At 44.9% G+C, this 27687-nt stretch overlaps 1 protein-coding gene across 1 annotated transcript; it reads right to left on the bottom strand.

Annotated features, from left to right (window-relative positions):
* Nucleotides 1–209: 209 nt before the first annotated feature.
* Nucleotides 210–27687, bottom strand: LOC130272502 (ankyrin repeat and SOCS box protein 4-like). The gene is made up of 5 exons (XM_056518350.1): nt 27032–27687; nt 20453–20752; nt 14133–14623; nt 13196–13309; nt 210–398 (listed from the first exon to the last, which is right to left on the bottom strand). The coding sequence occupies exons 1-5, from the start codon at nt 27219–27221 to the stop codon at nt 210–212; spliced, it is 1284 nt and encodes a 427-aa protein (XP_056374325.1). The 5' UTR covers nt 27222–27687.

The following is a 27687-nucleotide window of genomic DNA, read 5'->3' on the forward strand; positions in this document are numbered from 1 at the left end:
TAAGCACAAGGCTGCACAAGAACCTGCACATTATGTCAGCGTTTCCCAACCAGAGTGCCTCCAGCTGTTGCAAAACTACAACTCCCAGCATGCCCGGACAGCCAAAGGCTGTCCGGGCATGCTGGGAGTTGTAGTTTTGCAACAGCTGGAGGCACCCTGGTCGGAAAAACACTGCATTATGTTCTAAAGAAAATTCCCGGAGTTCTTCTTTAATATAGTCTTCCCTGTGGCTCCAGCAGGAGATATTTCTTCAGGATGTTCGGCAGAGGCAGGTGAGGGATGACACGGTGGCACCTCCTGCGTAAGATGGCACGGATGGCACACCGGGCCAGGTGCATGAGGGACCTCGGGGAGTTACTGCAAACCTCAAACAGGGATTCATAGAAGGTGCGGTGTCTCTGGAAAACACAAGGGTCAGGGTGGTACTGAGACTAGGACATAATGGAGAAGACTTTTAATGATGCCCGCTAGAGATGAGCGAACTTACAGTAAATTCGATTCGTCACGAACTTCTCAGCTCAGCAGTTGATGACTTATCCTGCATGAATGAGTTCAGATTTCAGGTGCTCCGGTGGGCTGGAAAAGTTGGATACAGTCCTAGGAAAGAGTCTCCTAGGACTGTATCCACCTTTTCCAGCCCACCGGAGCACCTGAAATCTGAACTCATTGATGCAGGAAAAGTCATCAACTGCCGAGCCGAGAAGTTCGTGACGAATCAAATTTACTGTAAGTTCGCTCATCTCTAATGCCCGCTATACCTGGGACAAGGTCACCCCGGGCAGCTGACACAGCAGGCATCAAGTTGTCATGTGACCCTGGCTGACACCAATCATTTCCTGCTCTGTGACCTGTACAACCGACACAATATACATGTAGAATTCAGAAGAGATTATGGAGCCACTGCTTGCTGTCAGTGAATTTAAAGGGGTACTCCACTGGAAAACATTTTTCTTTAAAGGGGTACTCCGGTGGAAAAAATTATTTTTTTGTAATCAACTGGTGCCAGACAGTTAAACAGATTTGTAAATTACTTCTATTAAAAAATCTTTATCTTTCCAGTACTTATTAGCTGCTCTATTATACAGAGAAAGCTATTTTCTTTTTGGATTTCATATTTTTTTTTCCTTGTCCACAGTGCTCTCTGCTGACACCTCTGTCCGTATCAGGAACTGTCCAGAGCAGGAACAAATCTTCATAGCAAACCTATGCTGCTCTGAACAGTTCCCGATACGGACAGAGGTGTCATCAGAGAGCACTGTGGGCAGAATAAAAAAAAATCCAAAAAGAAAGGAACTTTCTCCGTAATATACAGCCACTAATAAGTACTGGAAGGATAAAGATTTTTTAATAGAAGTAATTTACAAATCTGTTTAACTCTCTGGCACCAGATGATTTAAAAAAAAAAGTTTTCACCGGAGTACCCTTTTAAAGGGGTACTACCGTGCTGACAACTTATCCCCTATCTAAAGGATAGGGGATAAGTTGCCTGATCGCGCGGGGTCAGCCGGGTGTTGCGTGCGGGATCGCGCAGGGTCCCGCCGCTAGATAGGGGATAAGTTGTCAGCACGGTAGTACCCCTTTAAATCAATTTGTTCCAGAAAGCTAAACAGATTTGTAAATTACTTCTATTTAAAAAATCTTAATCCTTCCAGTACTCATCAGCTGCTGTATGCTCCACAGGAAGTTCTTTTCTTTTTAGATTTCCTTTCAGTCTGACCATATTGTTCTCTGCTGTCCGTATCAGGAACTGTCCAGATCAGGAGAGATTTGCTATGGGTATTTGCTCCTACTCTGGACAGTCCCTGACACGGACAGAGGTGTCAGCAGAGAGCACTGTGGTCAGACTGAAAAGAACTACACAACTTCCTCTGGAGCATACAGCAGCTGATACGTACTGGGAAGGATTAAGATTTTTAAATAGAAGTAATTTACAAATCTGTTTAACTTTCTGGCACCAGTTGATTTAAAACAAAATGTTTTCCAGCGGAGTACCCCTTTAAATGTTCTTGTGTCCATCCAGAATCTGTGGACCTCTTCACACCCAATATTTGTCTCAATATTTGCTAAACACATCAGCAGCAAAACTCTCTCTCCCCTGTCCTGATAGTTTGCTACAATGTATCAGTGCAGGTAAAAATGTACTAAAGTCTAGACTGGATGCTATTGTAACAAACTCTCAGCTCAGAGAACTATTTGGTCTTCACTATCTGGATGTAAACAAAATATTTTCAGTTCACAGTCAGCAGAGATCTTGCAAATTGAATTGAAACACAAAGCATGTTAGAAATGAGATTTGGTTTTATACACATATACAGTGACCCCCCCCGACCTACGATGGCCCCGACATACGATCATTTCAACTTACGATGCTTTTGTATGTCGGGGCCATCGCGTAAACGGCTATCCAGCAGGGCAGACTGCTTCAGCTACCACCGGATAGCCATTTACGGTGCCCCGTGTGGTCCGCTGACGATCACTTACCTGTCCTCGGGGCTCCGGCGCCTCCTCTTCGGGATCCCCTGGATCGTCGGCGCTCTCCATCGTCGTCATCACGTCGCTGCGCACGTCGTCCCGTCATCCAATAGGAGCGGCGTACGTAGCGACGTGATGGCGGCGACAGAGAGCGAGGATGCCGGGGAAGCAGAGGCCTTGCCGGAGCGTCGGGGACACCCCGGGGACGCGGCGACAGCGATGGACGGCGACATCCAGGGCAGCGTGACGAGTGGTGACGGTCCGGAGCGGCGGGGACACGTGAGTACAACTTCCTATACCAGTGGTCTACAACCTGCGGACCTCCAGATGTTGCAAAACTACAACTCCCAGCATGCCCGGACAGCCAACGGCTGTCCGGGCATGCTGGGTGTTGTAGTTTTGCAACATCTGGAGGTCCGCAGGTTGTAGACCACTGTCCTATACTTTACATTGCATGGATCCCTCAACATACGATGGTTTCAACAAACGATGGTCCATTTGGAACGGATTACCATTAGAGATGAGCGAACTTACAGTAAATTCGATTCGTCACGAACTTCTCGGCTCGGCAGTTGATGATTTTTCCTGCATAAATTAGTTCAGCTTTCCGGTGCTCCGGTGGGCTGGAAAAGGTGGATACAGTCCTAGGAGACTCTTTCTTAGGAATGTATCCACCTTTTCCAGCCCACCGGAGCACCTGAAGGCTGAACTAATTTATGCAGGATAAGTCATCAACTGCTGAGCCGAGAAGTTCGTGACGAATCGAATTTACTGTAAATTCGCTCATCTCTAATTATCATCGTATGTTGAGGGACCACTGTACAGCTATAGAAATATTAACCCTGTGGGGGATGCATGAAGATCTAACAATCTCCACCCATTAGTGCCAATACTGAGCAATAAACCTTTTGCAATCTACTACTTCTATGTCTACGAATTTAAAATGGCGATGGAAAAAAAATACAGTAAAAGCATCAAATGCTAAAAATATTTTAAAAAGTCTCCTAGAAAGATATGATAATATAAGGAGCTAAAATTGTTGCATCACATGAAGCAATGATATAATACAGTACACACAGAAATACGTATATTCACAATATAACAACATACAATTTAGCAATACTAGAATGACAAATTACAAATTCTATGCAGGTGCAATGAGCACCACCTAGTGTCAATAATTGTGAATTGCAGTCATAGTAGAAATTCATGTTCTATTTTTTTCTGCTCTATAATTGATACACTTTTGTTTCAGTATTCTTGGTGAGGCTCTCTATCCCTATCTTTGTTGGCTCCCTGTAATTTTTTGAATTGTTTAATGTGTATTTAGTAGTTGTCACTCAGCTTTCCATATGGGTCCAGGCTGTTTAGCTCACAGAGCATTGTCTAGACTGGATATAATTATATCACTTCTCAGCTGAGAGCAGGACTAGTTATGTACAATGTATCAGTCTGGAGTTCAGGATGTTTATCTCACAGAGTATTGTCTAGACTGGATACAACTGTATCACTTCTCAGCGGAGAGCAGGACTAGCTATGTACAATGTATCAGTCTGGAGTCCAGGCTGTTTAGCTCACAGAGCATTGTCTAGACTGGATACAGTTGCATCACTTCTCAGCTGAGAGCAGGACTAGTTATGTACAATGTATCAGTCTGGAGTCCGGGATGTTTAGCTTACAGAGCATTGTCTAGACTGGATACAATTGCATCACTTCTCAGCTGAGAGAAGGACTAGTTATGTACAATGTATCCGTCTGGAGTCCAGGATGTTTAGCTCACAGAGCATTGTCTAGACTGGATACAATTGCATCACTTCTCAGCTGAGAGCAGGACTAGTTATGTACAATGTATCAGTCTGGAGTCCTGGCTGTTTAGCTCACAGAGCATTTTCTAGACTGGATACAATTGTATCACTTCTCAGCTGAGAGCAGGACTAGCTATGTATAATGTATCAGTCTGGAGTCCGGGATGTTTAGCTCACAGAGCATTGTCTAGACTGAGTACAATTGTATCACTTCTCAGCTGAGAGCAGGACTAGCTATGTACAATATATCAGTCTGGGGTCCAGAATGTTTAGCTCACAGAGCATTGTCTAGACTGGATACAATTGTATCACTTCTCAGCTGAGAGCAGGACTAGCTATGTTCAATGTATCAGTCTGGAGTCCTGGCTGTTTAGCTCACAGAGCATTTTCTAGACTGCTTCTGACTCTGACCAAGAGTATTTTCATTCACTAATAATGGCAAAAGTCCTGAAAATGGTGAAAATACAAACCTTAATTGGGGTTCATATTAAGATTTGCATGTTATACACCAGTCCTAATGCAAAATGCACCTAAATTTGGCATATATTTGACTTTCTATGTGCCACATGTAGAAGGCTAGGTTATTTCTGCTGTTAATTATAGAATATATATGGGTTATCAGAGGCTCCTCCCTCTCTAGCTAAACTCCACCCACTTAAGAAAATGTGTGGTTAGCTGCACATGATGGGGTTAATCCATGTGCTGATGTGCAGGCTAATCTGTGGCAGAAAGAAAGGAAGGATTCAGCAAATTCTAGATAAATTCTGAAAAATGCTCCCCCATATACAGTATCGTCTCTCATATACAGCGCTATTTGAGAAGCCACCACTAGGAAGCGCTCACTGCGTACAGATTTATCAATACTACCTTGTCAGGGCTTTTATAGAGTCAAAAATTTACCAGATGCTGGATAATCAAAATCATGACTCTACTTTGTCAGTCGACAGACATTTTGGATGTCTTCTAAACCACGGTCATGTAAGGTTCACAATGGTTTTACAATATTTTCACATTCAATTTTTTTTTTATTGATAAATACAGAGAAAACAATACACAATCAAGGTATACATGGAAAATGCAAACAAACAATGGTCCAAGAGCCTAGGGAGGACCTGATAGGACAAAACCATTGACACCAAATCAGAGCAGCGTATAACACTACATATGGTATGGAATATAAGGAGAAGGCAATGAAAACTGTGTAAGAACGACGTAAACGGACAACAGGGATAATAAACAAACCCGGTATAGTAAAGGAGAGCCAACTATATAGCAGTCATGTGAAGGGCCGCTACAGTATATCAAAAAATGCAAAAATAAATTTACACCTTGCCATGAGAGTCAGAAAACAAAAAGAAAGAACACGGCAAAGAATAGGAAAAGGAGAGCAGAAGGAGAAAAAGAAAGGAGGGGCAATAGTAAGAGGTCATAGAGAGGGACCCCGGCTGGTGGGAAGCCACTAGAGCAAGAGGGGGAAACCTTGGAGGAGTAATACAACCATACTAACCCGCAGGAATTATGACAGGGACCGGTATCTATCAGAGGAGCAGAACTGCGACCAGGGGAGCCAGGTGGTTTCCGTGCGGACTGTGTCCACCGGGAGGATAGACATGAGTGCCTCCATGTGCTGGACATGTGCAACCTCTGCAAACCATTCCTCCAAGGAAGGAGGGTCCGCAGACTTCCACCTCCAAGGAATTACCGTTTTTGCCGCCTGAAGCAAATGTCGTGCCAAGGACCATTTATAACGAGCTTGCGCCTTGGGAAACATAAAAAGCAAAACCGCTTCAGGAGTAGAAGGGATATGAACTCTGGACACCTCTTGGATGACATGCAAAACCGAACGCCAAAAAGAAGCAAGCGCAGGGCAATCCCACCATATATGCGTCATCGTACCCACAGCAGTTCCGCACCGCCCCAACAAGCCTCCGGAACTGAAGGATACCAGCAGTGAAGAGTCGCCAGCACCCGGTACAAGCGAGACATGATTTTGTAGCATGTTTCCCGAGCTTTGGTAGCAATTTCCGACTTGTGGGTGAGGTAGAAACATCTCGCCCAGTCTTCTGGAGTGAATGTTTTTCCCAGCTCTTTTTCCCACGCACGACAATATGCCGGGAGGGACAGGGATTTAGAGGACAGCAACAAGTCATACAAAATAGAGATGGAGCACCTAGGGTACGAGGAGGCAATGCATAGACGTTCGAATGGTGATAGAGCGCGGTGCAACCCCAAAGACGTCGGAAGAGAGGAGTAAAAATGGCGCAACTGAAGGTAAGCAAATGGGGCCCGACGTGAGGACGTCCTCTCCGTCATCAGGGTGTCCAAGGACTTAAGCTGGAAGCAGCAAGAAAGGGACCCGCAGAGGAAGCCTCTGGCGGGAAATCTGGGTGGTCGGTCGCTGGGAGAAGGGGACCCTGACGGTTAATTAGACAACCACCCGTTCCTGCAGAGTGTAAGGAGGCAAGAGTATGACGGGTGGAGTAAGAAGTAGGGCAAGGGGAGTGAGTCGGGGACCAGGTCCAAGGCAGGGTGGCCAGGGCTTTGGGGCAAATGTCTCGGGCCAGGCGAACCCACAGTTTGGAGCAAGGGTTGTGTGACCAGTCAAGGACACGATCATGCGCACATGCTAAATAGTATAATCGGCAGTCAGGTAGACCCGCTCCCCAGACAATTTTGGCCTAGAAAGGAGAAGGCGATTCAATCGGGGCCGTGTCGATGACCAGACAAACAACCCGAAGCAAAGCTGTACAAGTTGCCAGAAGGAGGAAGGGAGGAGGATGGGGATGTTCTGCAGGATATATAATAGGCGGGGCAGAAGGTTTATTTTCAGGATACTCATCCGACCAAACCAACAGAACTCCCGTCTATCCCAGGAAGTCAAGTCCGCACGAAACTGTGCCAACAAGGGAGAAAAGTTGAAGGAGAACAGTTGAGAGAGGTCAGAGGGCATCCTGGTGCCTAAGTAAGTGATGCCCTGAGGAGGCCAGGTAAAGGGAAAGGCCAAACGCAAGGATTCCACTGCACGTCCCAGTAAGGAGACACCGAGTGCCTCAGATTTAGAATAATTAATTTTGAAGTTAGACCAAGTGCCAAAATCCCGAAGTCGGGCCATGAGATTTGGCAGCGATACCACAGGGTCTGTAAGGTAGACTAAAAGATCATCAGCAATAGCAGAGCATTTGTATTCAGTGTCACAGACAGTGACCCCCCAGATATCGGGATCTGCTCTTATTGCAGCCAAAAGATGCTCCATCACCAGGACGTACAGCAGACGGGAAAGGGGGCACCCCTGACGGGTACCATTACGAATAGGAAAGGGATCTGACAGGGAACCATTAATTTTTAAGCGGGCAGATGGAGAGTCATATAGGGCTAAGACCTTAGCTACAAAGTTGGGGCCAAGGCCAGCGTGTTGTAAGGTTTGCGCCAGGGAGGGCCAGGAGATTCGATCAAACGCCTTCTCGGCATCAAGAGAAAGCACCATCAAGGGTAACTTAGCAGTATTAGCATAGTGGATAAGATCAATAGTCTTAATGGTATTATCTCTGGCTTCCCTCCCGGGCACAAAACCCACCTGATCAAGATGTATCAGGGAAGGAAGGATGGGATTAAGGCGGACTGCCAGTAATTTAGAATAGATTTTTAGGTCTACGTTTAAAAGGGAAATAGGGCTGTAGCTCCCACACAATTGGGGGTCTTTACCCGGCTTGGGCAGGACCACTATATGGGCTAACATGGAGGGGGCCGGGATGGGAGTGGAGGGAGAGATAGAATTGTAGGCTCGGAGCATGAGCGGGGACAGGGAGTCAATGAGGGTTTTGTAAAACTTGTAAAACTTGGCCGTATACCCATCAGGGCCAGTGCTCTTCCTACTCGGGAGGTCTTTAATGACTAGGGCTAATTCCTCCTCAGAGGAGCCTCTCCAAGGCATCCGGGGGAATGGTAGGGAAGGGTGAGGGTGGGGGCGAGGAAGGGGAGGAAGGAGAAGGTAGATTGTATAGATCAGAGAAAAAGGTGAGGAAAGTGGAAACGATATCCGGGGTTGAATGGACTACTGAGCCAGCGCAAGAGTGAATACAGGGGATATGGGTTTGGGCCAGACGGGTGCGTAGCGCCCTGACCAGCATGCGACCACTCTTGTTCCCGTACTCGTAGAACCTACTGCGACCCATTTGGAGCCAGCAACCCCAAGATTCTTCTAGCAAGCGCTTAACCTCGAGCCTAGCAAGCTGCAATTCACGAAGAACTGAGAGGGAGAGGGAGTTTTTATGGGACAATTCCACACAGGAGACCCGGTGTAGAGCGTCACGGAGAGCCTGGGCCCGGCCCTTTTTCAGGCGGGAGCCATGCTTAATGAGATCCCCCCGAAGGACACACTTGAGGGCTTCCCATTGATAGTAAGGGGCCTTGGAGTCAGACCGGTGGTCAACTAGAAAGGAGGACACAGTCGCGGTCAGATCCGCTAGACATAACGGGTCCAGGAGCAGGGATTCATTTAGTCTCCACGACCAGGCAGAGCGAGTCTGTGATGGAAGATGGAGAGTGCAAAAAATTGGGGCATGGTCAGACCACAAAATATTGCCAATGGACGTGGACGCGACCCATGGCAAGGCACTATGTTGTACCAGGATGTAGTCCAGTCGACTGTACGACCCATGTGGGGGAGAGAAAAAAATGTAATCTTTGTCTGAGGGGTGCTGGAGCCGCCAAGCATCAGACAGCTGCAGGAGAGCTAGGGCCCTCTTCACACGTTTAATAGCAGCATAAGATATACCAGAGTGACCCGTGGAATTGTCCAGGGTAGGGTCCAGAGTAAAATTGAGATCCCCACATAGGACCACAGTCCCCGAGACCACGGACAAGACAGAGTCGACAAGGTCGACCAGGAAGTCCACCTGACCTTGAGTGGGAGCATAAGCATTAACTACAGTGAGTGTGGAACCCCCCAGGGAAAGGGATAAAACTATATGACGGGCACGTGAGTGCAAATAAAGATTTAGAACCTGGTGGACAAGGGTTTTATGGATAGCGATAGCAACCCCCGTCTGGATTATTAACGCAGAACCATATCGGGTAGTGTCTATTCTTAAGGGCAGGGGTATAACCAACCTTGAAGTGGGTTTACTGAAAGCAAGCGATGTGGACTTTACGCCTGTGGAGATGGTGCAGGATCTGTGTTCGCTTCACAGGGGAGTTAAATCCTTTCACATTGAAGGAGGCTATGTGGAGCCCCGCCATAGGAGGAGGATGCCGAGTAGTTCACACCAGCCGGGTGCCAAAGAAAGAGGAAGGGGAGTAGGAAAGGGGAGAGAGGACAAAAAAAAGGGTAGAAAAAAGAAAGAGAGAGATAGAAGGGAAGAAACCAGCAGAAAGGGAGAAAAAAAGACCACAAAAAAGCTGAAAGGAGAAGAAGAGATGAAAGGGGAGAAACACAGAGAAAGCAGCAGATACACCCCTGCAGCTCAGACTAACCAAGAAGCGGTCAATGACCAAGGAGACAGACACCGGGTAAAGAACCCGATGGAGTAACCACCCTAAGGGGGGGAAGTAGAAGCAAGCAAGCAGAGGAGAGTCCAGGGGCTACACCCCACGAGAAGCTATAGAAACATGCATGATGAGGAGGAGACCATTCATTAGAGACAATGAAGCGAAAGGAAAAAGTAGAATGTAAAATAGGGCATAAGGCAAGGGAGAAGGAAGAAGAGGCACATGAAAGAAACACTTAATAAACCAGCAGGAGTCAGGGAAAATCTGCAAAACAAAAAATGAAAACAGCAATCATCAGTATAACATTACAACAATCAGGTAGCAGAGGAAGGCCCAGCTTGGGAGGAAGAGGGGACAGTTTCCCAGCACGTAATCAACCTCTGGCGGTGGGGACCCCGCGGTGGAAGTCCAGAACGGGCCTGTTTAGGGGAATTCTGGGGAGACTGGTGAATGGGCCGCTTGGGAGCAAGGGGGCAAGCATGGGCCAGTCAGGCAAGGTGACTGATGTCAAGTACAAGTCCCATAAGAGTCCAGGGAGATCATCTGGGGAGCGAAGAGTAGAAGTCTTGCCATCCTTCCACACCATGAGGGCGAACGGAAAGCCCCAGTGGTAAATGAGGCCCTTTTCTCTAAGTACTTCCAACAGCGGCCGGAGGGCTGCACGCTGAGCCAAAGTATGGCGGGACAGGTCAGGGTAGAGTTGCACCTCAACATCCTTGAAGAGAATCCGGCGGCGAGTGCGGGCAGCACGGAGAATGTCCTCTTTAATGGCATAGAAATGGACCAGGCAGATAACTTCCCGGGGGTGGCGATCATCAGGATGAGGAGGACGAAGGGCTCTATGGGCCCTATCAAATTCGATATGGGCATCTGCAGGTCGCTCCAGCAGGTCATTGAAAATTGACAGCAAAGCAGGATACAGGTCATCAGGTCCCACTGTTTCAGGGAGGGCGCGAAGGCGGATATTGTTGCGCCTATTGCGGTTCTCCACATCGTCCAAATGTTGTAAGATGAACAGCTGGTTACTGTGTTTCTGCACCATTTCCTGTAGAGCATGAAGCAAGGCAGCAGATGAATCTTGAGCAGAAACAACTGTGTCCACTCTAGATGACAAGGTAGACACTTCTGAATGGAGTTGAGCAAATTCTTGTTTGCATTCAGCCACCATTTGTTTAGCCATAGATGAGAAATACTCTCTGGTAGGTAATGAAGTCAACAAGGAACGTAAGTCCGCAAGAGTGATTGGACGGTTCATCTCTCCAACCGAAGAGGCAGCACAGGGTGGCTCTGTCTGGAAGGGAGGTGGTGGCGGTGAGACAGATGGGGAGGGATGAAAAACAGGTGGAGTGCTCCTTAGGCTCAGTGGGGGGTCCAGAAGTACATGAGACTCCAACTCAGGGCATCCCCCTGCTTCAGGTTAGGGGGGACAGTGGCTGGGGGGGCCCCAGGAGGTGCCAGAGGACCACTGAGGTGAGGGGAGTGCCAGGACCACTGGTGCTGCAGGATTGGGCGAGGGTACCGCATAAAAAGTCATCACAGGTGAGGGGCAATGTACATGAGCAGGGGGCCACTCAGAGGATGAGAGCAGGTGGCACAGTACAGGCCCCTCAGGGAAGGCGTCAGGGGGCCCAGAGACTAAGGCACATGGAGGCCGGCTGTGCCAGTGATTATCCCCTGGTGACGCAGAGGCAGGGGCAGGAGGAGATGCAGGGCTGGCAGGAACAGCGGGTGCCGGAGGCTTCAGAGGGGAAGAGGCACAGTGTGCTAATGGTAAGCGGCTCACCTCAGGAGTGCAGCAGCGAAGTGGAGCTTCGGCAGCAGCGCGATCCTGCGCTGCGTGCGCTGACAGCGGAGAGGGGGCGATCCCGGCATCTGCAGCACATAGCCCGTCAGAGGAGTCGGCGGGAGGCTGCAGTACAGCGGGACCCGTGGTTCGCAGCAGGGAGGGAGGCAGCGAGGATCCGGAGACCTCTGGCAGCTGACCGGAGGCCATTAGGAGTGGTCGGTGACTATCCAGTGGAGAGTGCAGCCCGCCTGCCGGCTGCACAGCAGGAAGAGGCTCATCAGAGGAGGAAGCCGCCATTTTGGCTGGGGGCAACGAGGAGCTGTGGCACGGCCAGGAGCGGGTGAAATAACCAGACAAGTCTCGCTGGGGGGAAGCTGGACGGGTCAGGGTCCCCTTCCTGGACTTTTTTCGGCTGTGCCCCATAAACAGAGTGCAAGGTCTTCTCAGATTCAGGGGTGCAGGACCGGAGCTCCTCCAACACACGTCCTCACACCAGCATAGCAAGCTACGCCCCCCAATGGTTTTACAATATTTTCAATGTGTATTTTCTCCCCACTGTGTCCTTCTCTGAGTACTGAGAAAAGAATGCAACTCAATATTTACGATGGATGATAGGGAAGATGAGGGGGAGTGTTAGCATGCAGTCTCTCTGAACTGAGGTGCATGGATCAATCCCACCACATGATGTCTGAAGATAAAGGGAGGGAGACAGTAAAATATGTTTGTTATTCTGAAATAATCAGACTTATTTCAGAATATAAAAAAAAATCCATTAGGACATATGTTATTGTCATTTACATTATGAAATATTGTTGGTTACATTACACATATGTATAATTTTTTATCCACACTGCAGTTATACAATTCACCTTGTATAGATTATTTTCAAATTAAGTGTGTTATTCAGTCCTGGTATCTGAAAGGCATGGGGGCATAGTAAGATTCCAAGTTTGAACTTTGACATTAAATGGGTATTCCAGGAATAAAAAAAAACAGGCCTTTTTTCTTTCAAAGACAGCGCCCTCCTTGTCTCCACTTTGGGTGTAGGTGAAATCTTCCACAATGCTGCCATTCTGGCTGAATGCTTGGTAACAAGACAATGGCGACCCAGCTTTCCCATGTAAGGAAGTTATTTCTCACATGATCTTGGTAAGATACAAAAGGCTTCTTATTTGAATAAGACATATTTTAACATGTGGATGTTGTGTCAATTAATTTAGTGAATAGATATTTTGAACTTATATCCAGGTTGGGATTGTAAAATTAAGCATATGAATCACTGCTCCTTCTTCTGCAGAGAATATGGCATGTTTTATACATATCAGTGCAGTTGTATGATGCATATAGCTAAGTCTATTGATTATCCCTTCACTATCTAATTGATATAAGTGATATTCCCACAAGGAAACTATTTTCATTTCCCTTCAAATTGAGAGTAAAGTAGATCATATATCTTGTGCTGTGTCTTGTAAGTTCTTACCCAGAGTCATGTCATATGTGTTAGTTATAAGTGGGCAGAGTGTAATATATCACTTCCATTTTTATATATCTAGTAATTAGATTTTGGTTACAATGACTGCTTAAAATTACTGACAACCTATGTAAATCAATATGTAAAGGCTTCATTCATTCTAATTTTTATTACCTCCAGTTCCTCTTCTGGAATGGCTTGAGTCCATTTGAATGTCGCATTTATATGTTCATAAGCATTGACCATGACTTCAATGGCTCTTGGATATGAGTGACATTCCTGTAAGACCTGAAGAGTTACAAATAGGGTCAGTGTACATCAAAATATATACAAAAATATGGAAAACATTTTGCAAGTATGTGTGTGTGTGATTTGAAGACCATAAAACTGCCCCCGGCTCTGACATGATGGTGCAGCCGTACATAAACCTGGAGGATTTGTCAAGTAACATTCCCATAAAATAATTGTAAGAATAACCCCCCATACACAGTGCCATCAGGATGCCCCTTATAAACAATGCCAACAGAATGCTCATCATAAACAGTGCCAGCAAAATGCCCCTTGATAAACAGTGCCAGCAGAGTGCCCCCAATATACAGTGACAGTAGAATGCTTCTTATAAACAGTGCCAGCAGAATGCTCCTTATAAACAGTACCAGCAGAATGCTTTTGTGCAAGCTGTACTTTGTCAGTGAGTCATGCAAAGTGCTAGTAACTTGCACAGAACTAGTGTGTCTGAGTGGCAAGGAGCAAAAGCCCTCCCTGCTGAAAGCAGGAAGAGAGAGGAGTCTCCACTCTGTGCAGACCTGATGAAGGCAGATGTGACAATCCCTTTAAACTCCTTGTGATTTTCAACATATTTGATTGTTATCAGTGAATAAGAGCATGAAAATCTGTTTTGGTCATGTGATCACACGAATGCTACAGCCAGGTCCTGAGTGTGCATCACATAACCAGAACAGATGACCACCTACTGTAAGTACACAGTAAATGGTCAATTTCATTGACAGCAATCAGAGATATTGAAAACACAGAGAAATTGATCTAAAAAGTAAAGTTGTTGATTGAGATAAAGATGTATGAAGATGGAATATGCATAAAGATGATTCACCTTATGGAACTGTGGGGGGTAAATCCTGGCTGCTCCATGGTTTAGTAGTAGCTGGAAGCAGATTTCCGGTTGACCTGCGGCGCGGACTGATGTGACTCTTAGGACATACTGCTGGGCGGCACATCCATTATCATCCATACAGGTGGCTTCGGCGCCAGCTTCCAACAACATGTGCATTAGGATATGGTCACAGTTCCATGCCGCCTTGTGGAGAGGTGACTTGCGGTCGATATCTCGGGAGCGGACGTTGGCTTTGTAGTCGATCAGCATCCTGCAGATGAGATGGTGCTTGGTGCTGTATTTCTGCTCCTTACTATTTAATGACCAATAGGCAGCAGTGGCAAGAGGCGTTTCCAAGGTTGAGTTCACACTATCCACTATTGCCCCATGGGTGACATAGAAGGCTACATGTTCTGGAAGTCCTATCCGGGCGGCTGTGTGGAGAGGGGTCTCCTGGGCGTCGTTGTTACTCTGCAGGTTCACATCTGCACCTAAAATCAACAGAAATGTTGTGTATAACCTCTAGATTTGGGTCTTTTACCTCCTTTGCCCTCTCTGTCGCACTCTGCTGATACCAATACTGATGAAGGAAACAAAAGACCCTGCTGTTATTACTATCAAGGGATAGCCAGACCCTGCTGCTACTACTACTGCTGGATAAAAGTGGTAACCCTGCTACATCTACTCATAAGGAAAGGAAATTGACCTGCTGCTGCCGAGGATGATGATGAAACGAGGAACGTACTGCTGCTGAAAAAGGGACAGAGCCCTGCTGCTGATAAAGAAAAGCGGAGAGGACCCTGTTGCTGAAGTTAAGAAGGGAGGACCCTATTGCTGGAGAAAAAGAAAAAGAAACTTCACAATTCATGACTGCAATAATGGGCATATATACTCTATGAAATGTTATCCACCCTCAGTCTGAACAATCCTTTGAGAGCTAAACACATTGGTGGCACAAATCTCTCTTCTGTGCTGATAGATGGTTACAATGTATCAGTGTAGGTAACATGTATATGACTGGAGTCCTGGCTTTTCATCTCATAGAGGATTGTCTAGACTGCCATTAATTGTAACAAACTCTCAGTGTAATGTCCATTTCTGTGTTTTTGCTTTTTCTCTTTTTAGGTCCTGTTCAGACTTTTGTTTTTATGTCTGAACAGTTTCTGTGCCAATTCTTCCTTGGGTTGGAAGAGTTAATGCTCTCAGCCTATGACAGCTTGGGTATGATTTTAAAACCCGAGCTCTGCTGGTACTCTGGGCTGGTGATTAGTTTTACTATGACTGTTTAATGATACCATCTTTGCTATGTCTATCTGTCTGATTTTTAACCATGGTTACATTCCTGTTATGATATAGATTTTAATCTGCTTTGTTCTAAGTACATCTGTCGGTTTTTAGTATTATGTATGTCTGTTCTGCTTTAACCATGCTATCTTCATCTGTATTCACACTGTTAGTCTTGTGCTTTCTCCTATGCTCAGTATTTAGTATTCCTGTTTAGAGTCCTGACCCGTATTCCTCCATGTTATGGAGTTTGGTTCTGTATTTTCCTGTTTTGTATCCTGACCTGTTTTCTTCCATGTCTTAGAGTTTGGCTTTTGAAGTTTTCTCTGGAGTCTATTTAGACTCATCCGGTTCTCAGTCCAGTGTTCCGTGTATTATATTTCTGTTTCCTTCAAGGCCTGTATCCTAATCACATGGTGGAGTGTGCCCGCTGGCTAGGAGTCTGTTTGGCTTTGGTATTGATGTTCCTCCATGTTTGGAGTGGGGAGTCTAGTGTGTTCTTTGTTCTGTGTTCAGTGTGAACAGCGTTTTATGTTTCCTGACCTGTTTAGTGTTTGACATTCAGTTCATCTGTTCATCCCCTGCATCTCCTGGTGTTTGCTGTATACTTATTCCATATCTAAATAATATATAGAGCTACACAGCGCTTTTCAAGGTAGTAGATGCCCTATTTGCTGCTATGAGAGAAATATATGGTTCCCTATTTACCATACAAAGGTTGAAATTTGTATAAATAGTGTATTCAAAGCGCAAAAATAGGGACTTTGAGAACTTGTATATAATACAACTTACTATGAAGATGCGATGTTCTGTACTAGTGTTCAGAGTTTCAATCTTGAGAATCTCACCCAATAAGGCTCTGTACTGATGTACTCCTTTTCCTACTGCCCTCCAGATGATGTGGATATAGCGCTGTTCTTACAGGTAATGCTTGATAGTTCCGAGTTTGGGGAGGTTTGGGAGACAGCCCCGGCCGGCGGCATCTCGACCTAAACCTTTCCCGCTGAAGTCCGTGTGTTTGGTTCCAGTGACGCCACTAACGTGAACCTGAAGGGTCAGAAAGGCTTCCAATGCGTTTCAAAGGCAAATATGGCCTCCTTCATCAGGGAGATCGCTTTCTGTTCCTCCTGTCCTTTCCAAGGCTTTATATGGGGTGTTTTTATCATGCTACCTGCATTAGTAAGAACACGCCAGTTTGTTTATTTATGTATATTTTTTGTATATTCACTGGTCAGATGTGGCTATCTATTCTTTTAGGATGCGCAAGAATATTTCTATTGTTGAAATAAGTTTTCACTGAGATAAAGGAAAAAATCTCAAAGTCAATGTTTAATCCATGTGAAGCAAGGGAATTTTGTTGACATATCCATTTTCCTTCCACCTTTGACATTTGGTTAAAGGGGTACTCCGCTACTCAGCGATTAGAACAAAATGTTCCGTACGCTTAGAGCCGGTGCCAGGAGCTCATGATCTCATAGCCCCGCCCCTCATGATGTCACGCCCCACCCCCTCAATGCAAGTCTATGGGAGGGGACGTGACAGCCGTCACGCCCCCTCCCATAGACTAGCATTGAGGGGGTGGGGTGTGACTTCATGAGGGGGCAGGGCTATGACATCACGAGCTCCCGGCGCCGGCTCTAAGCATTCGGAACATTTTGTTCTAAACGCCGAGCAGCGGAGTACCCCTTTAATGTAGTTTCCTCCCCTCCAGTGGGGAATGACTTTTTCTATTCCAAAAAATGCTAGTCTTGAGGCTGATGACTGATGTTTTTCTTTAAAATGCTTGGATAGGGGATGTCCCACGAATTTTCACCCTATATTATATATATGTGTATATATATATATATATATATATATATATATATATATATATATGTGTGTTCCCCTATTCTTTTATATAGCATCCTCTTTGTTCGTCCTACATAAAAAATTTTGCAGGGACATTTTATTCCATATATTACACCCTTGCTTTTACAATTAATATGGTCTTTTTTTTTCCCCTGCAGTCGAACCTTCCGTGTCTATGATGTCAAAAGTGGGGGTTTTGTTTTGTGTGGTGCCGCATGCTTTAACATTGTCTACATGGGAAAAAAAACAGCTTGAGTGGTTAGATATAGATTTTTCTTATGTTTTTTTCTTTTTTATGTTTGGATTTTTTTTTTTTTTACAGTAGGCGCTATCTTATTACCAATATTGGGGCATTTTTTTTAAATGAACTTGGGGACTGTAGGTAATAACTCCCCTATAGTTTTATTATTTTGGATTATACCCCAATGTTTTATAAAAAGGAAACTGTGCTTTGAGTAGGTGGTGATAATAGGTGTTTGCAATATATCAACATTGTTTGATTATATATATATAATGCTTGACAAAGGCAGTTTGCCGAAACGTTGCACCGCTATCACATTTATGGTGTGAATAAACTTGGAAGCCTTTCCACTTGATCCTGGACCTCTGATTATTTGTGCTGTGGTGGAGATTGCACATATATATATATATATATATATATATATATATATATTTATTTATTTTTTACCTTATTTGTTTATATTTGTTTTCTGTCAATTTCCTTTTACTTCGTCTGCAGTGATTTTCAAATTGACATCCTCATATCCTTTATTCCTGAATTTTGTTTGTAATTCCTCTGCTTCTTTATAATAGTTTTTCACATCCAATCACTTACGTCAGAGGCGTAAAAAAATGACTTTTCGGTATGTTTTCCAACCATTGGGGTAAATGACTGCTGTCTTTAGGTATAAAACTATTGCTGTCAGTGCATTTATGATACGTAGTGGTTATTATTTTTCCTTCCTCTATAGTGACATTTAAGTCTAAAAAGTGATTGATAAAAGTCATTTTTATTAATATCCATTAAAAATTGTTTTAAAACAGTTTCACTTCCCTCCCAGATAAAAATTACATCATCAATGAAGCGTTTCCAGAGGACCAGACCCGCACCTAGCAGACCACCTGGGAATATGTAATCTTCCTCCCAGTGGCCTACGTACAGATTAGAATAGCTAGGTGCGAATCTGGTCCCCATCGCAGTACCCCACTTCTGCAAGTAAAATTGATTTACATACTTAAAATAATTATGGGTTAAAATGTAAAAAATAACATCCCCTATAAAGTGCACTTGTGCGTCTGGGAGGTTTCTATTTTGTTTTAAAAAAAAATTTGCCTTTGTGATATTCTTTCTCAGTGTATAGCGAAGTCACGTCTAATTTCCCAATAAAATAATTCTCCTTCCAACTTCCAAACAAATTTTTCTAATAATTGTAAAATATGCGTGTTGTCCTTTAAATACGCCGGTAATTCTGCTACACATGGCTGCAATTGTTCATCCACATATTTAAATAAGTTTGAAATGTGACAATCAAACCCAGAAATAATGGGACTTCCAGAGGGTTTTTAAGGATTTGTGCATTTTGGGAATTTGGTAAAACATTGCTGTTTTTGAATGTTCAATCTTAATAAAGTTAATTTCTCTTTCATTTAGGATTCCTTCTTCCACTCCTTTGTCTATCGGAATGTTTAATTCCTTCTGAAAGACTACTAAAGGGTCCCCTTTTAGTTTTTCGTAGGTTTTTGTGTCTCCTAGATAATTATAACAATGCTTTCCCCTTTGTCCGCCGGTCTTATTGCCATATCATTATTAGCCTGTAGATTTTTTATTGCCTTATTTTCTTCCTTTGTTAGATTCGTTTTTTGGTGTTTCCCATTGATTTTTATTTTATGGAAGTCTTTAGTGATCATATTTTCGATGGTGTGGAATGCCTCTGAGTATCCTTTGTATGGGAAAAACTTAGACCTTTTCTTTAATTGGGTATGATTAAATATAAATGATGGGGCGGTCAGTATTTGTGGTTGTAGTTATAGGATTTTTTAGAAAATACTTTTTTAGTGTTAAGTTACGCATACATTTTTTCACATCAATATAGGCGTCAAATTTATTAAAACTGTTAGTTGGGGCAAATTTGAGACCTTTGTAACAGTTTTTCCTCTCCTGATTTTAATGTGTAATTACTCAAATTATATATTTTTTGCTCCGGTTAATTTTTACTGTCATGTATTATTCTCTTTGTTTTTTGGGTGCGTTTCCCTCCTCTTCTGCCTCTCTTACAGATTTTTTTGGCCTTCGGTAAAAAAAAATCCTGATTTATTCTTATTCTATTGGTGTCCGTTTTGTTGTTTCTGTCATGCTTTGGTCTAATGGATGTCTGAGTTGTACTTTTGTAACTATTTGCTTTTTCTTTTGTTTTAGGTGATTGTGTCCCATGGTTTTGAGAGATAATTGGTGAAAACCTATTAGTGGTGGATATATTGAAACTATCCTCCCTATCTAATCTAATGTTTGTAGTATTATTCAGTTTGTTTCTAATAATCTGTACCTGTGGAGTAAGAGGTATAACTGGTGGGTGTTGTATTACCATATCTGGTATGGAAGTGTTATCTAGTTCTTGATGTGGGATATTTTCCATTGTTTCATTTAAATCTTGGTGTGTTTCATCAATGGTTTCCATTTCCTCCATGTACCCTATTTGATCCTCATGTCTAATTGGGCTATTTGGAACTTGATCCCCAGTGAATTTTCATTGTTTATTTTCTTTATCCCATATCTAGTCTTTTTAATTCATTCGTATCTGCCATTTATCTCGATTTCGGTTTCTGAACTGTATGTTAGTACGCTTTAATCTGCCCTGTTTGTATATTTATATACTGCCTGGTTTATCTGGATATTTGATTGTATTCCCGTTATGTTTCTGACCTGTCCCGACTATGTACTGTATTAATTGTGCACCTTTTTACGCCCATTGCACTTTAGCGCAGGAAGGGACCGGCACCAAGTTGTCGATCTGCCGTTTAGGGCGGATAGGCAAGTAGGCAGGGAGAGTGTTTCTAGGGACAGCTTAGGGCTCCCTCTCCCTGTCCACCCCCGGTCATGACACTCAACTGTTACAAATATTAGGACTGTACAGATTTTCAGTCTCTGGATGTAAACAAGGATACAGACTAACATATAATGGATCTCTTACCGTTCCAGATGAGCTCCTTGGCGCACCTCACAGACTCCTTGGTTTTACAATAATGTAATGGTGCGTGTCCACTGACGGAGAAGATGTTGACCTTGGCGCCATGGCCGATAAGGACCTTGACGCACTCCAGATTGGCCAATTCACAGGCGAGGTGTAGTGGAGTCTTTCCGTTCGGTCTGCTGTTGATGGAAGCGTTGTGCTCCAGAAGCACCAGCAGGCTTTCCAGATGTCCCAGCATAACAGTGATGTGCAGCCCCGTTGCCCACGAGGTGGCCAGTTTAAAACTGGGCAGCCAGTAACCTAATATAGAAATAAAACTTTTTAAGGGGTTATCCAAAATTCCAAAAAAGTATCAGCTTTTTTCAAAAACAGCATGACTTTTGGTCACATGCTGTATCTGTTATTGCAGCTCAACCCGATAGACCTTGCATCATATTTCTACAAGGTACAGTACACCTTCCTGAGAGATTGCCCTCCACTGGACACGATGACATCACACAGTTTCTCCATATGGACATGATGACATCACACAGTTCCTCCATATGGACATGATGACATCACATAGTTCCTCCATATGGACATGATGACATCACACAGTTCCTCCATACGGACATGATGACATGTAGGGAAGGGGGGGGGAGAGGGTTTGGGGTGCTCTGCATTTACCTATAGGGAAGGGGGGAGAGGGGGGGTGCTCTGCATTTACCTAAAAGGAAGGGGGGGAGAGGGGGGTGCTCTGCATTTACCTATAGGGGAGAGGGGGGGGGGGTGCTCTGCATTTACCTAAAGGGAAGGGGGGGGGGGAGAGGGGGGGTGCTCTGCATTTACCTATAGGGGAGGGGGGGTGCTCTGCATTTACCTATAGGGAAGGGGGGGAGGGGGGTGCTCTGCATATACCTAGGGCTGGGCGGTATTACCATATATGTGTATCACGGTATTTTTGTAACTTACGGCGGTTCCACGGTATATAACGGTATTCCCCCCCCCAAAATCATGTGACCCGCCAGCGCTGTTCTGCCCCCCCCCCCCACCCCTATCATGTGACCCACGCACTGTTCGGCTCCCCCCCCAAATCATGTGACCCGCCAGCACTGTTCTGCTCCCCCCAATTAAGGATCAGCCCAGCGGGGTACTACTCACATATGTCAAGCACTGCCCCCCTCCTCTTTGTTGGGGGCCGCCGGCGATGGAACTCCCTGTACGCCAGTGGTCTCCAACCTGCGGACCTCCAGTTGTTGCAAAACTACAACTCCCATGACAGTGGGCTCAGCCGATCACTGGCAGGGGCGGGGCATCGCTCCGGCCAGTGATAGGCTGATGGCTGTCCGGCGTTCCCGTCCCCAACGTGCGGCCAACGTGGGTGAGTTAAGTTTATTTTCTGTATCTTTTGCAGCCCGGGCATAGGTATACAGCGTACAGCAGTGGTCTCAAACCTGCGGACCTCCAGCTGTTGCAAAACTACAACTCCCAGCATGCCCGGACAGCCAACGGGAGTTGTAGTTTTGCAACAACTGGAGGTCTGCAGGTTCGAGACCACTGGCGTAAAGAGACTTCCATCACCGGCTGCTCGGATATGCTGGGAGTTGTAGTTTTGCAACATCTGGAGGTCTGCAGGTTGGAGACCACTGGCGTACAGTATAGAGTTCCAGCGCCCGGCGGCCCCCAACAAAGAGGAGGAGGGCAGTGCTTGACATATGTGAGCAGTACCCAGCTGGGCTGATCATTAATTGGGGGGAGCAGAACAGTGCTGGCGGGTAACATAGGATTAGTTCCCCGATGTGGGGACAGCGCTGTGCTAGGCTGATAATACATTCCGGAGGGGGAGGGGCCCAACCGGTATTGCGGTATGGGGGAAAATTCATATCGTGCAGCCAAAAAAATTTGGTATTCGGTATGAACCGGTATACCGCCCAGCCCTAGATATACCTATGGGAAAGAGGGGGGGGGGGGGGGGGTGTAGCTCTGCATATGCCTATCGGAAAGAGGGGGGGGGGTGTAGCTCTGCATATACCTATGGGGAAGAGGGGGTGGGGGGTTTAGCTCTGCATATACCTATGGGAAAGAGGGGGGTGTAACTCTGCATATACCTATGGGAAAGAGGGGGGGTGTAGCATAGCTCTGCATATACCTATGGGAAAGAGAGGGGGGTGTAAGTCTGCATATACCTATGGGAAAGAGAGGGGGGTGTAACTCTGCATATACCTATGGGAAAGAGGGGAAGGGGTGTAACTCTGCATATACCTATGGGAAAGAGGGGGTTACCTGGCTACCTACCTACCAGCCCTTTTACTGTGCAGGACACCAAGGAGGGCATTATTACAGTTTGTGGGCCTATAGATGGGAAGATTGTGTAGAGGAGGGGAGGGCACTGAATATATGTTTTTCCTGCAGATGTTAAGAGATCCACAGGGCGGTCTTATCCGGACGGAGAAGAAAAGAGGATGCCGCTGATCAGAAAATACGTAATTGTGAGTCCCAAAATGTAACTGTAATCGCTTATATGGTATATACATCCTGTGTACAGCTGATATCTACCGCCATATGGTCCTGTATATAATCACTTATATTGTATACAGATTCTTTTAAGTATACTGGTTTGTGTATAGTGGTATTATTCAGTACAGTATGGCGGTATTATCCAGATATTGTGTGGTGGTATATATTTACTCCTTGTATACCAGTATTATTGGTCATAGAAATTTACCTACGTTAAAGTGTTTCTTACATATATACATTTAAGTTTATTGTGGGATTTGGGTGGAATAGGAGCGTGGCAGAAGATTGATGAGCTGCAGAGCCTAGCAGGGGGGCCCTTGCTTTTTTTTTGGTCCGGAGGCCCCGAGTGTTGTCAGTCCGCTCCTGGGGGGAGGGGAGGGAGGGGGTGTAATTAAGGGGGGGTGCGTGTGTGTGTGTGTGTGTGTGTATGCCAAACAAAGGGTCCACCCCGGGTGCCAAATGCTCTAGGTACACCCCTGTATACAATATATCAACTTTATATCTGCATCATAAAGTTGACATGTTTTCACTTTTGGAAGACATCAGAGGGCTTCAAAGTTCAGCAGCAATTTTCCAATTTTTCACAAAGTTTTCAACATCAGAATTTTTTTGGGACCAGTTCATTTTTGAAATACACATAAATTACCCCAATATAAAAACTACACCCCCCAAAGTATTCAAAATGACATTCAGAAAGTGTGTTAACCCTTTAGGTGTTTCATAGGAATAGCAGCAAAATGAAGGAGGAAATTCTAAATCGTCATTTTTTACACTCTCATGTTCGTTTAGACCCAGCTTTTGAAATTTTACAAGGGATAAAAGGAGAAAAAGCCCCCAAAATTTGTAACCCAATTTCTTTCGAGTAAGGAAATACCTCATAGGTGGATGTCAAGTTCTCTGTGGGTGCACTACAAGGCTCAGAAGGGAAGGAGCGACAATGGGATTTTGGAGAGTAAGTTTTTATGGTGCCAGAACAGCAAAAAAAATTAAAAAACAAAAAAACATGGCTTACTATTTTGGAAACTACACCCCTCAAGGAACGTAACAAGGGGTACAGTGAGCCTTAGCACCCCACAGCTGTTTGACAACTTTTCGTTAAAGTCAGATGTGTAAATGAATTTTTTTTTCACTAAAATGCTGGTTTTCCCCCAAATGTTACAGTTTTGCAAGAAGTTATAGGAGAAAATGCCACCCAAAATTTGTAACACCATCTCTTCTGAGTATGGAAATACCCCATGCGTGGATGTCAAGTGCTCTGCTGGCGCACTACAATGCTCAGAAGAGAAGAAGTCACATTTGGCATTTGGAAAGCAAATTTTGCTGAAATGGTTTTTGGGGGGCATGTCGCATTTAGGAAGCCCCTATGGTGCCAGAACAGCAAAAAAAAAAAAAAAAAAAAACACATGGCATACTATTTTGGAAACTACACCCCTCAAGGAACGTAACAAGGGGTACAATGAGTCTTAACATCCCACAGGTGTTTGACTAATTTCCATTAAAGTTGGACAGGAAAATGAAAAATTAGATTTTTTTCACTAAAATGCTGATGTTACCTCAAGTTTTTCATTTTTACAAATGAAAAAGCCTCCCAAAATGTATAACCCCATTTCTTCTGAGTATGGAAATACCCCATATGTGGATGTAAAATGCTCTGTGGGCGAACTTCAATGCTCAGAAGAGAAGGAGCGCCATTGAGCATTTGATAAGAGAATTAGTTTGGAATGGAAGTCAGGGGCCATGTGCATTTATAAAGCCCCCTGTGGTGCCAGAACAGTGGACCCCCCCCCACCTCCCACATGTGACCGACCCCATTTTGGAAACTACACCCATCAAACAATTTAATAAGGGGTGCAGTGAGCATTTACACCCCACTGGCATTTGACATATCTTTGGAACAGTGGGCTGTGCCAATGAAAGATACAATTTTTCATTTTCACGGACCACTGTTCCAAAAATCTGTCAGACACCTGTGGGGTGTAAAGGCCACTGTACCTCTTATTACATAACATGAGGGGTGTAGTTTCCAAAATGGGGTCACATGTGGGGGGGGGGGGGGGGTCCACTGTTCTGGCACTATGGGGGCTTTGTAAACACACATGGCCTTCAGTTTCGGTCACCAAAATCCCAATGGCGCTCCTTCTCTTCTGAGCGTTGTAGTTCGCCCGCAGAGCAATTTACATCCACATATGGGGTATTTTCTTACTCAGAAGAAATGGGGCTTCACATTTTGGGGGGCTTTTCTCCTATTCTCCCTTGTGAAAATTAAAAATGTAGGGTAACACCAGCATTTTAGTAAAAAAATAAAAAAAAATTCATTTTCACATCCAACTTTAACGAAAATTTGTCGAACACCTGTGGGGTGTTAAGGCTCACTATACCCATTCTTACATTCCATGAGGGGTGTAGTTTCCAAAATGGGGTACATCTGGATATTTCTTTTTTTGCGTTTATGTCAGAACCGCTGTAAAATCAGCCACCCCTGTGCAAATCACCAATTTAGACCTCAAAGGTACATGGTGCGCTCTCACTCCTGAGCCTTGTTGTGCGCCCGCAGAGCATTTCACGCCCACATATGGGGTATTTCTGTACTCAGGAGAAATTGTGTTACAAATTTTGGGGGTCTTTTTTTCCTTTAACCTCTTGTGAAAATAAAAAGTAAAGGGCAACACCAGCATGTTAGTGTAAAAATATTTTTTTTTACACTCTCATGCTGGTGTAGACCCCAACTTTACCTTTTCAGGGTTAAAATGAGAAAAAGCCCCCCAAAATTTGTAGTGCAATTTCTCCCGAGTACGGAGATACCCCATATGTGGCCCTAAACTGTTTCCTTGAAATATGACAGGGCTCCAAAGCGAGAGAGCGCTTTGAGCATTTGAGGCCTAAATTGGGGATTTGAATCCGCCACAAAAATAACCCACGGCAGTGTTTCCCAAACAGGGTGTCTCCAGCTGTTGCAAAACTCCCAGCATGCCTGGACAGTCAGTGGCTGTACGGCAATACTGGGAGTTGTTGTTTTTCAACAGCTGGAGTCTCTGTTTTATGAAACAGTGCCGTACAGGAAGTTTTTTATTTTATTTGGGGGGTGGGGGGTGGAGGAGTGTGTAGGGGGTATGTGTATATGTAGTGTTTTACTTTTTATTTTGTGTAGGTGTAGTGTTTTTAGGGTACATTCACACGGGCAGTGTGAAATTTTGATCCCCGGCACCTGCTGCCGGGGTAAAAAGTCACACTGCCACTCAGCCTATCGCCGGCCGAGTCGGGACTTCGTTGCGGCCGGTGATTGGCTGAGTGCAGTATGACTCAACGACCACCGGCAACCAACAAACAGTTGAACAGTTTTACCTAATAAAGTGGCCAGTAGTTCAGATTAAAGCTATACATTATGGTAGGGAAGATCTTAATGGTGTCAAATTATAAATTTGTTGCATGGGAACTTGGCTTTCCTAGAAGTATAAGGAGATGCAACCCGGGCAGTGCTCCAGTAGGAAGGAGATTAGGAATGGCCGGTGTTCTGTAATACATTTCACCTCTGCCTAGTCATCCTAAACACAATAAATCCCAACGGTACAGGTGTTCGTGCACCCTGGTACCTGAGAATACCCCTCTGCCACAGAAAAGCTATGAAAGATTATAAATGACACATGGTAGGTGGGGGTATTATATATGGCACATGGTAGGTGGGGGTATTATATATGGCACATGGTAGGTGGGGGTATTATATATGGCACATGGTAGGTGGGGGTATTATATATGGCACATGGTAGGTGGGGGTATTATATATGGCACATGGTAGGTGGGGGTATTATATATGGCACATGGTAGGTGGGGGTATTATATATGGCACATGGTAGGTGGAGGTATTATATATGGCACATGGTAGGGGGTAGTATTATATATGGCACATGGTAGGGGGTAGTATTATATATGGCACATGGTAGGGGGTAGTATTATATATATATAAATTTTGCATTTTGGCCCAGAAGCTTAAATTTTGTCCCTTCGGACAATGTGCCATGACATTGGCCTGGTATCACATCTTTGCCATCCTCTTCCCTCATACAGACCTTTTTGTATTTTACATACCTGATTTGTAGGAAGCCAGGACCAGACCTTCATCCTCCACCTCAAACACGGTGTCCACATCCATCTTCCCCTCGTTCAGTATATTTTCCACCGTTGCATACTCATTGGCTTGGAGAGCCTGGAGAAGCTTCTCCTTCAGTCGCTGGTTTGCCAGGGTGCGGGTACATCTCTGTCCTCCATCTGGGTCCATGTCTGCTATCAGTGTGTGGAAGTAAACATGTCCTCTACCTATGAGAAGCTGGAGTCGCACACGTAACGCAGCTCCGGTAACTCTATCACCCGGCTATGGCTGTCCTGACTATTTATACACAGCTGCTTGCAAACTTTGGAGGAGCTAATTTTAGATGACACTGAACCATGACCGGTTATTCAACAAGGATCCATGATGGTTCTCCCAGGTGTCCATGTGAGCCGTGGCATGCACAATTTTTTTTATTTTATTTTTGCATTCAAGAAATGGACAATGAAATAGCAGAGTTCATCAGCTCACCCCTCAAACGCCAAGTGTCCGTGCTCGGACAGGTGTAATCGAAGAAATGAGAGGTGGACCTTCTGGACATGTGACCCCAGCTTGTTCAGGTGCACCTGTTTGCAGCATGATTGGTTTTCCACCAACTTAAGACCATTGGATCCCAGTTTTTATCAGTATGAGTAAG

The sequence above is a fragment of the Hyla sarda genome, chromosome 5 (assembly GCF_029499605.1).
Source record: "Hyla sarda isolate aHylSar1 chromosome 5, aHylSar1.hap1, whole genome shotgun sequence".
Classification (NCBI taxonomy): Eukaryota; Metazoa; Chordata; class Amphibia; order Anura; family Hylidae; genus Hyla; species Hyla sarda.

Coding starts and splice junctions, on each gene's coding strand:
- LOC130272502 (XM_056518350.1), bottom strand. CDS start 27,221: ATGGACCCAGATGGAGGACAGAGATGTACCCGCACCCTGGCAAACCAG. Junction 13,310..14,132: donor ACCCCCCACAGTTCCATAAG/GTGAATCATCTT, acceptor GTAACTCTTCAG/GTCTTACAGGAATGTCACTC. Junction 399..13,195: donor TTCCAGAAGAGGAACTGGAG/GTAATAAAAATT, acceptor TGTGTTTTCCAG/AGACACCGCACCTTCTATGA.